The sequence below is a fragment of the Pleurodeles waltl genome, chromosome 4_1, assembly GCF_031143425.1.
Source record: "Pleurodeles waltl isolate 20211129_DDA chromosome 4_1, aPleWal1.hap1.20221129, whole genome shotgun sequence".
Lineage (NCBI taxonomy): Eukaryota > Metazoa > Chordata > Amphibia > Caudata > Salamandridae > Pleurodeles > Pleurodeles waltl.
The window spans coordinates 992,733,878-992,750,071 of record NC_090442.1 but is presented as its reverse complement, the minus strand read 5'-3'; the positions used below and the strand labels follow the sequence as shown (position 1 = coordinate 992,750,071).

General features: G+C 48.6%; 1 protein-coding gene across 2 annotated transcripts in view; it reads right to left on the bottom strand.

Moving 5' to 3' along the window:
- Positions 1–16,194, bottom strand: part of LAMB1 (laminin subunit beta 1) — a 728,031-nt gene that overhangs the window by 537,573 nt on the left and 174,264 nt on the right. For both annotated transcript variants that reach the window (XM_069229822.1, XM_069229821.1), the window contains one exon: positions 326–399. In XM_069229822.1, the coding sequence (XP_069085923.1) occupies positions 326–399 (74 nt within the window). The remainder of the gene's footprint in view (positions 1–325; positions 400–16,194) is intronic.

Genomic DNA, 16,194 nt, shown 5'->3' with positions numbered 1-16,194 from the left:
TGAATAAACTTTTGCAAATTCCTGCAGCGTAGTGCATAACACGCCTGTTTAAATGTCACATCACTTACAGCTTGAATGGCGCCCACATATGGCAACAATATCCTAAGGACTCCATCTACTGCATGCCAAAAGAAAATAAATTACGCACTTTCTATACTCGCCTCCTGCAGTGGCGTAACGAAGCTTGAGAAGGCTACCCTGCAAAGTACATGGAGAGGGTCCCCCTCCGAACTCGATCAAGAGCTCTCGGGGCAGGGCACTGTGCTGAAGGGGCCCCTGGAGCTCAGGGGGGCCTTGTTACGCCACTGGCTTGTGGATTCCTTACCTTGAAAGTCATAATCAGATGGGTGAAGTGGAACTCTGCTTCCAGATCCAGCTGGATTGTTACATTTTCCAAACCTACAAAAAGGTACACAAAGAATGTGCAATGTAAACTTCAACAATAGCGAGAGAGCTGTAAAGTAACTGATCATCTAGGCAAATACAAACACAGAATTAAAAATAGCTATAGAAAGAATCTACAGCACAGAAAGCCTTAACTAAATACGATTTACAAAGATACAATCGCCAGTGAACATCAGCGTGGCCCCTCCCCCAAGTCGTAAAGGCCCCTGGGCCCGGTCTAATAAGGCGTGGGCGAACTCCACTAAAAAGGGCAGACGGGGCACCTGGTGGTGTGCCCATTGGTCACCTCTTATCAGTTTCCTGTTCATAGACTACTAGGTGTGTGAGAGCAGTGAGGTACGAAGTCAGAGGCGGCTTGTGCAGGCCGGCATTAGGGCGGTGTGCGTGGTGCGCCCGCACCGGGTGCTGGCCTGGATTGGGGGGCACTGACCTCAGTAGGGCGCTGGGTTTAGCAATAACTTATAAAACATGCGATTTAAAAGCACCTGCTGAAAAGTTCCTTGTGCGTCCAGCCATCAAGAAGAAATTAAAATGTCAAGATATCTCTTGTGATTAATGTTCCTACTAGGGAGAGAGATGGGAGTTTTGTCTAGCTGCAGCGTTGACTCGCCATAAAGTAGCAGAGAGGGTTAATTTGCTAGCTGCAAAGAGCAGAACTATATTTTACGGATAGCTGAGTGGATTAGTAAAGGCAGCCTTTACACAAGCGCTTTAAAACAAATTAATGTATGTGAAAGGGTGACTATAGAGAGATGAGGGGGAACATCGCCGGGTGATAGGAACATGGGCGTAGGAAGTGTGGGGGACGCGGGGGATATGTCCCCCCCAGATTTTGGAGTGGGGGGGACACGGGGGACATGGGTGGGGGGGACGAGGGGACAGAAGAATTTTCCCTTCTCCTGTAATTCGCAGGGCCATTAGCGCATGAAAGCGCTACCTATATGGCCCTGCACTTGACCTGTGACCTGCCTCCAGGACACTTGCCCTCTGCCCTTTTGTTGTGCTGCAGCACACAAGGGATTCTATGTCAGGACCGGAGGCTTCGGATTATGCTTCTCTTATCTTTACTGACAAACACAGCAGCCAATAATTACTTTTTTCAAAAACTACACATCCCATGAGCCTTAGCCCACCAATCATGGCACGATACAGTCCGTAAATAGCCAGAACACAACAGTCCTTCCTCTTTCTTTGCTGCTCCAGCAGCCAGTTAAGTCACGCACGCTGCGCTCTAATGTTGTTTATACGATTAGAATTACCGAGCGCGTTTATCAGTAATTGCTGTGTTTACCGATGTAATTATAAACGTGTTATTGTATTGTAAACTTGTTCCGGAGCTCCGGCTCCCCGCGTTACTCTCCAAAAGTTTTGATTATGTGGAGTGGGAGCAGGCCGTAACAACGAGCGCTCGCTCGTGTCGGAGGACGCTGTCCTCTTTTAACGCCCACGTGTGCGCGCACGCATTTTTGCCGGTCGGAAAGGTTTTCCGACCGGCTTGATGCAGCGTGAGCTCGCGGGTGGCGTCTCTCCTCATTTTGCGGCCTCAGAGCGCCCGTAGGGGCTGAAATAATACTTTATAGAGCTTTGCTCAGGGGGCTTTAGTTAATTTAAATTAATTTAGTGAATTTTGAGTAGTTTTAAGGAGTTTTAGGGCAGGTGGCTCCCTCCACAATATACAAATCTTTTTTGCAAGAGTTTTCACCTGCTCAGGGTTTGCCCCCCCCTGTTAACTCCTCCTTTCAGACCAAGCTATATATAGCCTAAACATGGCGTACTACGCCGATGAGGAAGAGCAGTATGAGCAACTGAAAGAAACTCCCTCAGAACAACATTTGGAGGAAAGACTGGTGGAAGCACTTGGTTTCCATGTGCAAGATTCCGTGAACTGGGCATTAATACAAGCCCTCAAGCCCTTTACCCAACCTCTATCTAATTTTGCTAGAAGGGAATTTTTAGGCGAAAGTAGCCAACCTCGCATGCAGTCCGGAGATTCCGGTGAGGTGGTGGATCTTAAAGTACAGCGTTCGGGTGGCACTTCTTCTGCAGAAATTTTGTCACAAATGGCAACTTCAGTGTTGCGTGACCATGCATATGGAGGACTGCTGCCTCCCCAGAGTTCATCCTCCTTCCCTATGCAATCATCGTCACTGTAGGAGGCTGGACTGGTTTGTAGTGAGTACCAAGGGGTACTTGCACCTTGCACCAGGCCCAGTTATCCCTTATTAGTGTATAGGGTGTCTAGCAGCTTAGGCTGATAGATAATGGTAGCTTAGCAAAGCAGCTCAGGCTGAACTAGGAGACGTGTGAAGCTACCACAGTACCACTTAGTGTCATATGCACAATATCATAAGAAAACACAATACACAGTTATACTAAAAATAAAGGTACTTTATTTTTATGACAATATGCCAAAGTATCTTAGAGTGTACCCTCAGTAAGAGGATAGGAAATATACACAAGATATATATACACAATAGCAAAAATATGCAGTATAGTCTTAGAAAACAGTGCAAACAATGTATAATTACAATAGGATGCAATGGGGAAACATAGGGATAGGGGCAACACAAACCATATACTCCAAAAGTGGAATGTGAACCACGAATGGACCCCAAACCTATGTGACCTTGTAGAGGGTCGCTGGGACTATTAGAAAATAGTGAGAGTTAGAAAAATAACCCTCCCCAAGACCCTGAAAAGTGAGTGCAAAGTGCACCAAAGTTCCCCTAAGGACAAAATAGTCGTGTTAGAGGGAGAATGCAAGGAAAACACAAATCAGCAATGCAACAACGATGGATTCCTGTCTGAAGGTACCTGTGGAACAAGGGGACCAAGTCCAAAAGTCACAAGCAGCTCGGAGATGGGCAGATGCCCAAGAAATGCCAGCGGTTGGTGCAAAGAAGCTCTTACTAGGCTGAAGAACTGTGAATACTGCAGGAACGACAAGGGCTAGAGACTTCCCCTTTGGAGGATGGATCCCCCACGCCTTGGAGAGTCGTGCAGAAGTGTTTTCCCGCCGGATGGACGCCAACAAGCCTTGCTACACGCAAATCGTGCGTTTGGCGTTTTTGGACGCTGCTGGGGCCCAGGAGGGACCAGAAGGTCGCAAATTGGACCTGCAGAGAGAGGGGACGTCGAGCAAGACAAAGAGCCCTCCCTGAAGCAGGTAGCACCCGGAGAAGTGCCAGAAACAGGCACTACGAGGATGCGTGAAACGGTGCTCGCCGAAGTTGCACAAAGGAGTCCCACGTCGCCGGAGACCAACTTAGAAAGTCGTGCAATGCAGGTTAGAGTGCCGTGGACCCAGGCTTGGCTGTGCACACAGGATTTCCGCCGGAAGTGCACAGGGGCCGGAGAAGCTTGCAAAGTCGCGGTTCCCAGCAATGCAGCCCAGCGAGGTGAGGCAAGGACTTACCTCCACCAAACTTGGGCTGAAGAGTCACTGGACTGTGGGGGTCACTTGGACGGTGTCGCTGGATTCGAGGGACCTCGCTCGTCGTGCTGAGAGGAGACCCAAGGGACCGGAGATGCAGCTTTTTGGTGCCTGCGGTTGCAGGGGGAAGATTCCGTCGACCCACGGGAGATTTCTTCGGAGCTTCTGGTGCAGAGAGGAGGCAGACTACCCCCACAGCATGCACAAGCAGGAAAACAGTCGAGAAGGCGGCAGGATCAGCGTTACAGAGTTGCAGTAGTCGTCTTTGCTACTATGTTGCAGGTTTGCAGGCTTCCAGCGCGGTCAGCGGTCGATTCCTTATCAGAAGGTGAAGAGGGAGATGCAGAGGAACTCGGCTGAGCTCATGCATTCGTTATCTAAAGTTTCCCCAGAGACAGAGACCCTAAATAGCCAGAAAAGAGGGTTTGGCTACCTAGGAGAGAGGAAAGGCTACTAACACCTGAAGGAGCCTATCACAAGGAGTCTCTGACGTCACCTGGTGGCACTGGCCACTCAGAGCAGTCCAGTGTGCCAGCAGCACCTCTGTTTCCAAGATGGCAGAGGTCTGGAGCACACTGGAGGAGCTCTGGACACCTCCCAGGGGAGGTGCAGGTCAGGGGAGTGGTCACTCCCCTTTCCTTTGTCCAGTTTCGCGCCAGAGCAGGGGCTAAGGGGTCCCTGAACCGGTGTAGACTGGCTTATGCAGAATTGGGCACCTCTGTGCCCAACAAAGCATTTCCAGAGGCTGGGGGAGGCTACTCCTCCCCTGCCTTCACACCATTTTCCAAAGGGAGAGGGTGTCACACCCTCTCTCAGAGGAAGTTCTTTGTTCTGCCATCCTGGGCCAGGCCTGGCTGGACCCCAGGAGGGCAGCTGCCTGTCTGAGGGGTTGGCAGCAGCAGCAGCTGCAGAGAAACCCCAGGAAGGGCAGTCTGGCAGTACCAGGGTCTGTGCTACAGACCACTGGGATCATGGAATTGTACCAACAATGCCAGGATGGCATAGAGGGGGCAATTCCATGATCATAGACATGTTACATGGCCATATTCGGAGTTACCATGGTGAAGCTACATATAGGTAGTGACCTATATGTAGTGCACGCGTGTAATGGTGTCCCCGTACTCACAAAGTTCAGTGAATTGGCTCTGAACAATGTGGGGGCACCTTGGCTAGTGCCAGGGTGCCCTCACACTAAGTAACTTTGCACCTAACCTTTACCAGGTAAAGGTTAGACATATAGGTGACTTATAAGTTACTTAAGTGCAGTGTAAAATGGCTGTGAAATAACGTGGACGTTATTTCACTCAGGCTGCAGTGGCAGGCCTGTGTAAGAATTGTCAGAGCTCCCTATGGGTGGCAAAAGAAATGCTGCAGCCCATAGGGATCTCCTGGAACCCCAATACCCTGGGTACCTCAGTACCATATACTAGGGGATTATAAGGGTGTTCCAGTAAGCCAATGTAAATTGGTAAAAATGGTCACTAGCCTGTCAGTGACAATTTGGAAAGCAATGAGAGAGCATAACCACTGAGGTTCTGATTAGCAGAGCCTCAGTGAGACAGTTAGTCACTACACAGGTAACACATACAGGCACACTTATGAGCACTGGGGCCCTGGGTTACCAGGGTCCCAGTGACACATACAACTAAAACAACATATATACAGTGAAAAATGGGGGTAACATGCCAGGCAAGATGGTACTTTCCTACACAACCCCCCCCCAAACGAAGGACAATAAGACTAGCCATTACCTGATGAGTCTTCATTGTCTAAGTGGAAATATCTGGAGAGTCCATCTGCATTGGAGTGGCTACTCCCAGGTCTATGTTCCACTGTATAGTCCATTCCCTGTAGGGATATGGACCACCTCAACAATTTAGGATTTTCACCTTTCATTTGTTTTAGCCAAAGTAGAGGTTTGTGGTCTGTCTGAACAATGAAGTGAGTGCCAAACAGGTATGGCCTCAACTTCTTCAGAGCCCAGACCACAGCAAAGGCCTCCCTCTCAATGGCAGACCAACGCTTTTCTCTAGGGGTCAACCTTCTACTAATAAAAGCAACAGGTTGATCCTGGCCCTCAGAATTAAGTTGTGATAGGACTGCCCCTACTCCTAATTCAGATGCATCAGTTTGGACATAGAATTTTTTAGAGTAACAAGGGCTTTTCAGGACAGGTGCAGAGCACATGGCCTGCTTCAGCTCCTCAAAAGCTTTCTGACAGTTTGCTGTCCATAATACCTTTTTAGGCATTTTCTTGGATGTGAGGTCATTAAGAGGGGCTGCAATGGAGCCATAGTTCTTAATGAACCTCCTGTAATACCCAGTGAGGCCTAGGAAGGCTCTCACCTGAGTCTGAGTGGTAGGGGGAATCCAATCAATAATAGTTTGGATTTTCCCCTGAAGTGGTGCAATCTGTTCCCCACCAACAAGGTGTCCCAGATAAACCACCTTACCCTGCCCTATCTGGCACTTTGAAGCCTTGATAGTGAGGCCTGCCTTTTGCAGGGCCTCCAAAACTTTCCAAAGGTGGACCAGGTGATCGTCCCAGCTGGAGCTAAAGACAGCTATATCATCCAAATATGCTGCACTGAAAGCTTCCAGCCCTTGCAGGACTGTGTTCACCAACCTCTGAAAAGTGGCAGGTGCATTTTTCAAACCAAAAGGCATTACAGTAAACTGGTAATGTCCTCCCATGGTAGAAAATGCAGTCTTAGGTTTAGCATCTTCTGACATTTTGATCTGCCAATACCCTGCAGTCAAATCAAAAGTGCTTAGATACTTGGCAGATGCCAGTGTATCTATTAGCTCATCTGCCCTGGGTATAGGGTGAGCATCTGTTTTGGTTACCAGGTTGAGACCTCTATAGTCTACACAAAACCTCATTTCCTTCTTTCCATCTTTAGAATTGGGTTTTGGTACCAGTACCACAGGAGAAGCCCATGGACTGTCAGAGTGCTCAACCACTCCTAGTTCCAACATCTTCTGAACTTCTTGCTTTATGCAGTCCCTGACATGGTCAGGCTGCCTATAGATCTTACTTTTGACAGGTAAACTGTCTCCAGTATCTATAGTGTGCTCACACCAAGAAGTGGTGCCTGGCACAATGGAGAAGAGTTCTGAAAATTGTCCTAGGAGATTTATGCAATTATCTTTCTGCTCAGCAGTAAGACAATCAGCCAAAACTACACCTTCCACAAGAGCATCTTGTTCTGCGGAAGAGAAGAGATCAGGTAGAGGATCACTGTCTTCTTCCTGTCCCTCATCTGTTGCCATGAGCAGGGTGAGATCAGCCCTGTCATAGTAGGGTTTCAGGCGGTTGACATGGAGCACCCTAAGGGGACTCCTGGCAGTGCCTAAGTCAACCAAGTAGGTGACTTCACCCTTCTTTTCAACAATTGTGTGTGGACCACTCCATTTATCTTGGAGTGCTCTTGGGGCCACAGGCTCCAAGACCCACACTTTCTGCCCTGGTTGGTACTGAACCAAAACAGCCTTCTGGTCATGCCATTGCTTCTGGAGCTCTTGGCTGGCCTGAAGGTTTTTACTGGCCTTTTTCATGTACTCAGCCATCCTTGATCTGAGGCCAAGTACATAGTCCACAATATCCTGTTTAGGAGCTTTTAAAGGTTGTTCCCAACCCTCCTTTACAAGTGTGAGTGGACCCCTAACAGGGTGTCCAAAAAGAAGTTCAAAGGGGCTGAAGCCCACTCCTTTCTGGGGTACCTCCCTGTAGGCAAAAAGGAGGCATGGTAGAAGGATATCCCATCTCCTGCGGAGTTTTTCAGGGAGTCCCATAATCATGCCTTTGAGAGTTTTATTAAATCTCTCCACCAGTCCATTTGTTTGTGGATGATAGGGTGTTGTGAACTTGTAAGTTACACCACACTCCTTCCACATGGCCTTTAAGTATGCAGACATGAAATTGCTTCCTCTGTCTGATACTACTTCCTTTGGGAAGCCCACCCTGGAAAATATTCCCAGGAGGGCCTTTGCCACTGCAGGAGCTGTAGTGGTCCTTAAAGGAATAGCTTCAGGATACCTTGTGGCATGGTCCACTACCACTAAGATAAACCTATTGCCTGAAGCAGTAGGAGGGTCAAGGGGGCCAACTATGTCAACCCCTACCCTTTCAAAGGGAACCCCAACCACAGGCAGTGGGATAAGGGGTGCCTTTGGAGTGCTACCTGTCTTGCCACTGGCTTGACAGGTTTCACAGGACTTACAAAAATCTTTTGTGTCCTCAGACATCCTAGGCCAATGAAACAGTGGTACCAATCTGTCCCAAGTTTTCATTTGACCCAGGTGCCCAGCTAAGGGAATATCATGTGCCAGTGTTAGGAGGAACTTTCTGTACTCCTGAGGAATCACTAATCTCCTGGCAGCTCCAGGTTTAGGATCCCTTTGCTCAGTGTACAAGAGGTTGTCCTCCCAGTAAACTCTGTGTGAGTCACTGACATCCCCATTAGCCTGTTTGACAGCTTGCTGTCTGAGACCCTCTAATGTGGGACAGGTTTGCTGTGCCACACTCAGCTCCTCTCTGGCAGGCCCCCCTTCACCCAAAAGCTCAGCAGTGTCTGCTTCCAGCTCCTCTGGTGTAGGTTCTGCACAGGGAGGGAATTCTTCTTCCTCAGAATTAGAATCCACTGTAGAGGGAGGGATAGTAGGAAGTGGTTTGCTTCTACTAGCCCTAGCTTTAGGGAGCACTTGGTCCATTGTTCCAGGATCCAAGCTTCCCTGTCCTTTTTGCTTTTTGGCCTGAGCCCTTGTCAAAGCAAAAATATGCCCTGGGATGCCCAGCATTGCTGCATGGGCCTCCAACTCCACATCTGACCAAGCTGATGTCTCCAAATCGTTCCCTAATAGACAGTCTACAGGTAAATCTGAAGCTACCACAACTTTCTTTGGACCAGATACCCCCCCCCAGTTGAGATTTACAACAGCCATGGGGTGGCTTTGTGTTATGTTGTGAGCATCGGTTACTTGGTACTGGTGTCCAAGTATGTGTTGTTCAGGGTGCACCAGTGTCTCAATCACCATTGTGACACTGGCACCTGTGTCCCTGTAGGCCTGGACCTCAACACCATTTATTAGGGTTAGTTGCTTGTACTTCTCCAAGTTATGGGGGCAAGCAACCAAAGTGGCTAAGTCAATAGCCCCTTCAGAGACTAAAGTAGCCTCTGTGGTCTCCCTAATCAGACCAACCCCAACTAAATTACCAAAAGTAAGCCCAGCTACTCCCTTGGATTGGCTATTAGTAGGTTTGCTCCCACCACCACTGCTATTAGTAGGGACACTAGGTGTAGCAGTAGGGGTTGTAGTGGTAGGAGCTGTGGTGCCTTTCTTTGGACAACTGGGATCTGTTGTCCAATGGCCTTTTATCTTACATAAATAGCACCATGGTTTCTTTTCCTTGTTCTGATTAGAGGAGGGTTTGGGCCCACCACCCCCACCAGAGTGTTTTTGTGGGCCTGATGAAGACTCATTTTTAGATTTGTCCCCACCCTTGTCAGAAGACTTACCATCCTTCTTTTTGTTGCCATCTTTGTCACCCCCTGTATGAACTTTTCTGTTCACTCTTGTTCTGACCCATTTGTCTGCCTTCTTTCCCAATTCTTGGGGAGAGGTCAGATCTGAGTCCACCAAGTACTGGTGCAACAAATCAGACACACAATTATTAAGAATATGCTCTCTCAGGATTAAGTTATACAGGCTGTCATAATCAGTAACTTTACTGCCATGTAACCACCCCTCCAAGGCCTTCACTGCCTGGTCAATGAAATCAACCCAGTCTTGTGAAGACTCCTTTTTGGTATCTCTGAACTTGATCCTGTACTGTTCAGTGGTTAAGCCATAACCATCCAGGAGTGCATTCTTAAGAACTTGGAAATTGTTAGCATCATTTTCTTTTACAGTAAGGAGCCTATCCCTACCTTTTCCAGTAAATGATAGCCATAGGATAGCAGCCCACTGCCTTTGAGGGACATCCTGTACAGCACAGGCCCTCTCAAGTGCAGCAAACCACTTGTTAATGTCATCCCCCTCCTTGTAAGGGGGAACTATCTTATGCAGATTCCTGGAATCATGCTCTTTTGCAGGATGACTATGGGGAATACTGCTGCTGCCACCATGGGTATCTAAACCCATTTTCTGTCTTTCCCTCTCTATTTCTAAAGACTGTCTATCCAAATCCAGCTGTTGCTTCTTGAGCTTCAGTCTGGTTTGCTCCACTCTCAATCTATTGAGCTCCCTTTCCAACAATCTGTCATCAGGGTGGGTGGGAGGGACATTTTTAGATACAGAGGTATGATGGGAATGAACAGAAGGAGACCTGTCCCTTACAGAGGGCACCCTAACAGCTTGGCTACCAGTATAATGTGAGAGCACATCATCAGTATGATGTGATTCAACCTCTGTACCAACTATGCTAGACTGTCTAGTAATGGGCAGGCTGAGAATTTTCTTTCCAGAACCTTTTCCTGGGGGAGTCCCTGGATCAGATTGAGAACCATTAGCTACTTTTTCTACAGATTGGGCACTTATGGCCTTATCCTGTACTCTAAGCATATTTATTAACAGTTCTAAGGAAGGATTCTTCCCTACACTCAAACCTCTCTCTATGCAGAGACTCCTTGCTCCTTTCCAGCTAAGGTGATCATATGCAAGTTTGGACAGTTCAACTTTTTGGCCTGTGCCAGACATTTTTTAGAGAGAGTTAAAGTGATAGACAAAGAGAAAAAAGTTTTCAGAACTTTTTGGAAAGACAGAAAAAAACTTTTTAAACTTTTAAGAACTTTTTGAAAGTTTAGAAGTACTTTTCAGCACTTAGAAAAGAGTGAAAAGAGGAAATGCAAAACTTTTTGGCTATGTGTATATACACTGACCTTGTTTTGTATATTTTTCTCTTATGAAAAGTACAATGACAAGAGTGGTAAGTAGTCTCAAGCACTTATCCCACCACTGCACAACCAATGTAGGAGGCTGGACTGGTTTGTAGTGAGTACCAAGGGGTACTTGCACCTTGCACCAGGCCCAGTTATCCCTTATTAGTGTATAGGGTGTCTAGCAGCTTAGGCTGATAGATAATGGTAGCTTAGCAAAGCAGCTCAGGCTGAACTAGGAGACGTGTGAAGCTACCACAGTACCACTTAGTGTCATATGCACAATATCATAAGAAAACACAATACACAGTTATACTAAAAATAAAGGTACTTTATTTTTATGACAATATGCCAAAGTATCTTAGAGTGTACCCTCAGTAAGAGGATAGGAAATATACACAAGATATATATACACAATAGCAAAAATATGCAGTATAGTCTTAGAAAACAGTGCAAACAATGTATAATTACAATAGGATGCAATGGGGAAACATAGGGATAGGGGCAACACAAACCATATACTCCAAAAGTGGAATGTGAACCACGAATGGACCCCAAACCTATGTGACCTTGTAGAGGGTCGCTGGGACTATTAGAAAATAGTGAGAGTTAGAAAAATAACCCTCCCCAAGACCCTGAAAAGTGAGTGCAAAGTGCACCAAAGTTCCCCTAAGGACAAAATAGTCGTGTTAGAGGGAGAATGCAAGGAAAACACAAATCAGCAATGCAACAACGATGGATTCCTGTCTGAAGGTACCTGTGGAACAAGGGGACCAAGTCCAAAAGTCACAAGCAGCTCGGAGATGGGCAGATGCCCAAGAAATGCCAGCGGTTGGTGCAAAGAAGCTCTTACTAGGCTGAAGAACTGTGAATACTGCAGGAACGACAAGGGCTAGAGACTTCCCCTTTGGAGGATGGATCCCCCACGCCTTGGAGAGTCGTGCAGAAGTGTTTTCCCGCCGGATGGACGCCAACAAGCCTTGCTACACGCAAATCGTGCGTTTGGCGTTTTTGGACGCTGCTGGGGCCCAGGAGGGACCAGAAGGTCGCAAATTGGACCTGCAGAGAGAGGGGACGTCGAGCAAGACAAAGAGCCCTCCCTGAAGCAGGTAGCACCCGGAGAAGTGCCAGAAACAGGCACTACGAGGATGCGTGAAACGGTGCTCGCCGAAGTTGCACAAAGGAGTCCCACGTCGCCGGAGACCAACTTAGAAAGTCGTGCAATGCAGGTTAGAGTGCCGTGGACCCAGGCTTGGCTGTGCACACAGGATTTCCGCCGGAAGTGCACAGGGGCCGGAGAAGCTTGCAAAGTCGCGGTTCCCAGCAATGCAGCCCAGCGAGGTGAGGCAAGGACTTACCTCCACCAAACTTGGGCTGAAGAGTCACTGGACTGTGGGGGTCACTTGGACGGTGTCGCTGGATTCGAGGGACCTCGCTCGTCGTGCTGAGAGGAGACCCAAGGGACCGGAGATGCAGCTTTTTGGTGCCTGCGGTTGCAGGGGGAAGATTCCGTCGACCCACGGGAGATTTCTTCGGAGCTTCTGGTGCAGAGAGGAGGCAGACTACCCCCACAGCATGCACAAGCAGGAAAACAGTCGAGAAGGCGGCAGGATCAGCGTTACAGAGTTGCAGTAGTCGTCTTTGCTACTATGTTGCAGGTTTGCAGGCTTCCAGCGCGGTCAGCGGTCGATTCCTTATCAGAAGGTGAAGAGGGAGATGCAGAGGAACTCGGCTGAGCTCATGCATTCGTTATCTAAAGTTTCCCCAGAGACAGAGACCCTAAATAGCCAGAAAAGAGGGTTTGGCTACCTAGGAGAGAGGAAAGGCTACTAACACCTGAAGGAGCCTATCACAAGGAGTCTCTGACGTCACCTGGTGGCACTGGCCACTCAGAGCAGTCCAGTGTGCCAGCAGCACCTCTGTTTCCAAGATGGCAGAGGTCTGGAGCACACTGGAGGAGCTCTGGACACCTCCCAGGGGAGGTGCAGGTCAGGGGAGTGGTCACTCCCCTTTCCTTTGTCCAGTTTCGCGCCAGAGCAGGGGCTAAGGGGTCCCTGAACCGGTGTAGACTGGCTTATGCAGAATTGGGCACCTCTGTGCCCAACAAAGCATTTCCAGAGGCTGGGGGAGGCTACTCCTCCCCTGCCTTCACACCATTTTCCAAAGGGAGAGGGTGTCACACCCTCTCTCAGAGGAAGTTCTTTGTTCTGCCATCCTGGGCCAGGCCTGGCTGGACCCCAGGAGGGCAGCTGCCTGTCTGAGGGGTTGGCAGCAGCAGCAGCTGCAGAGAAACCCCAGGAAGGGCAGTCTGGCAGTACCAGGGTCTGTGCTACAGACCACTGGGATCATGGAATTGTACCAACAATGCCAGGATGGCATAGAGGGGGCAATTCCATGATCATAGACATGTTACATGGCCATATTCGGAGTTACCATGGTGAAGCTACATATAGGTAGTGACCTATATGTAGTGCACGCGTGTAATGGTGTCCCCGTACTCACAAAGTTCAGTGAATTGGCTCTGAACAATGTGGGGGCACCTTGGCTAGTGCCAGGGTGCCCTCACACTAAGTAACTTTGCACCTAACCTTTACCAGGTAAAGGTTAGACATATAGGTGACTTATAAGTTACTTAAGTGCAGTGTAAAATGGCTGTGAAATAACGTGGACGTTATTTCACTCAGGCTGCAGTGGCAGGCCTGTGTAAGAATTGTCAGAGCTCCCTATGGGTGGCAAAAGAAATGCTGCAGCCCATAGGGATCTCCTGGAACCCCAATACCCTGGGTACCTCAGTACCATATACTAGGGGATTATAAGGGTGTTCCAGTAAGCCAATGTAAATTGGTAAAAATGGTCACTAGCCTGTCAGTGACAATTTGGAAAGCAATGAGAGAGCATAACCACTGAGGTTCTGATTAGCAGAGCCTCAGTGAGACAGTTAGTCACTACACAGGTAACACATACAGGCACACTTATGAGCACTGGGGCCCTGGGTTACCAGGGTCCCAGTGACACATACAACTAAAACAACATATATACAGTGAAAAATGGGGGTAACATGCCAGGCAAGATGGTACTTTCCTACAGTCACAGTCTAGCTATCACGACCCATCATCCTCTAAATCGGATTCAGACGAATCACAAATTGATCCCCAACCGTGCAAAAAGCGACGCAAGACGAAACATAGCTCTCCTAAAGAGGACTTTAATCAAGGCAAGAACCTCTTATTCTCTCCGGAGGATATCATTCACCCTCGCTCTACTGAGTGGGTTCCTCACCAAGAGGTTGCGAACTATGTTCAGGACAGGCTGCGCAAAAGTTTCGAGAAGGAGGTGCGCAACACGCTTAGATCTGAGTGCCCCCGCCCCTCCCTTACGGGCAAGGTGGCAGACACTCCAGAGCTGGACCCTAATATGGCATCCTTCCTCCGCAAATTCGCTAAGGACCCAAAAAAGGGCCTAGACCGCGCCTGGAAAGGCTGTCAAGACAAATTATTAGACATATCCGGTCCGCTTACGAAAATTCTGGACTTAGCGGTAGAGTCTAAAGAAACCGAAACCCCTTTGGACACGGAAGCTATTCTTCAATGGACCCAGAGGGCTATTTGCCTCTTGGGCAACGCAAACTGCGCCATGTCAGCGGAGCGCAGGCGATCTTTCCTAATTCGCTTGGACCCGAAACTTGCCGAGTTGGCCACTAACGAAGCCGGTGCGGCGGCTAATGGAATGCTCTTCGGAGACAAATTCATCTCCAATTTGAGCAAATACGTGGCTACTTTCACAGCTCTGGATAAGGCCCAATCTAATATAAAAAAGGTATTCAACAATGCTCTTTTTCTTCGGGCCGGACGCTTCAGGGGTCGAGCGCCGGGCCGAAGATTCCAGAACCCCAGGTATGCTTCCCAGGGTAACAGAGGAGGTTATTCAAACCAAGGCAATTTCTATCCCAACCGATACAGAGGGCGAGGTAGAAACTCAAGAGGATATCGTGGAGGTAATTCCATTCAAGACAGCACAAACTCAGGTGAGAATCATTCTTCCCTCAGAAGTCATATTGGGGGGCAGGATTCGTTTGTTTCTTCCGGTTTGGGAATCCATTACACAAGATCCTTGGGTTCTTCAGACGGTTCAGGGTTTCCATCTAGAATTTTACGCCACCCCAAAACAATCGAGCCTTCCTATGCCTCTCCTTTTTTCCCTCTCAGATCACAATTTCATAAAAGAAGAGATTCTCTCTCTCATTCAGAAAGGAGCGGTGGTGGAATCATCACCTCACCCTCGAGGTTTCACCAGCACTATCTTTTTGGTGCAGAAGAAGGGCGGCGGAGCCAGACTAGTCCTGAATTTAAAGAACTTCAATTCCTGGATGGTGTACCGCCATTTCAAAATGGAGGGTATTCACCTTCTCAGGGATCTTTTGAGGGACAAGGACTGGATGGTTCGACTAGATCTCAAAGACGCCTATCTCTCAGTCCCAATCTTCGCTCCCCACAGACGTTTCCTCCAATTCCAATGGGGTTCCCAGTGGTTCGAATTCAAAGTACTTCCGTTCGGCCTCTCCTCAGCGCCCTGGTGTTTCTCCAAACTTCTCCGACCAGTGGTGCAATATTTGAGAGAAAGAGGAGTACGCCTAATTATTTATCTGGACGATATTCTCATCATGGCCCAGGAAAAAGATCTGGTGCTGACTCACCTCAATTGGACAATAAAATTACTCCAAGACCTCGGGTTTGTCCTGAATTCAGAGAAGTCCAGCCTGATTCCTTCGCAGAGCATGGATTTTCTGGGTTTTCAGATAGATTCTCTAACATCATTACTAATTCTCCCGATCAACAAATGGAATTTGATCAAGAAGGAGTTGAGGAGAGCGCTTGCCTCTCCGACTATATCCTTGAGGACATTAGCTCGCCTTGTCGGCCTTCTGGCATCATCCATTCAGGCGATCTTCCCGGGGCCTCTACACTACAGAGCTCTTCAGAGATTGAAGATTCGCCACCTTCAGAGAGGCCTCCAGTATTCAGAGTTGGTTCCCCTCTCAGAGGAAGCCAAGATAGAGATTTCGTGGTGGCTGGACCACATGGATGCATGGAATGGCAGAGCGATTTTTCCCTCCTCTCCAGACATAGTGATAGAGTCGGATGCCAGCCGGTGGGGCTGGGGAGCTCGGTGCGGCCAGGTGGAGACAGGAGGCCGCTGGTCCCCGGGGGAGTTATCTTATCACATCAACTGCCTGGAACTTCTGGCAGGATCTTTCGCCATAAAATCATTGGCTCCCCGCCGGGCTCATTGCTGCATCCTCCTGCGGATGGACAATGTCTCCGCAGTGAGGTACATCAATCGGCTAGGCGGAACCAGATCTCGTCTCCTAGCGGAGATAGCGAAAGAATTCTGGCATTTTTGCCTCAATCAGAGAATTGCAGTAATAGCGGAATACATTCCGGGCAGCATCAATACGACTGCGGACTGGAACTCTCGTTT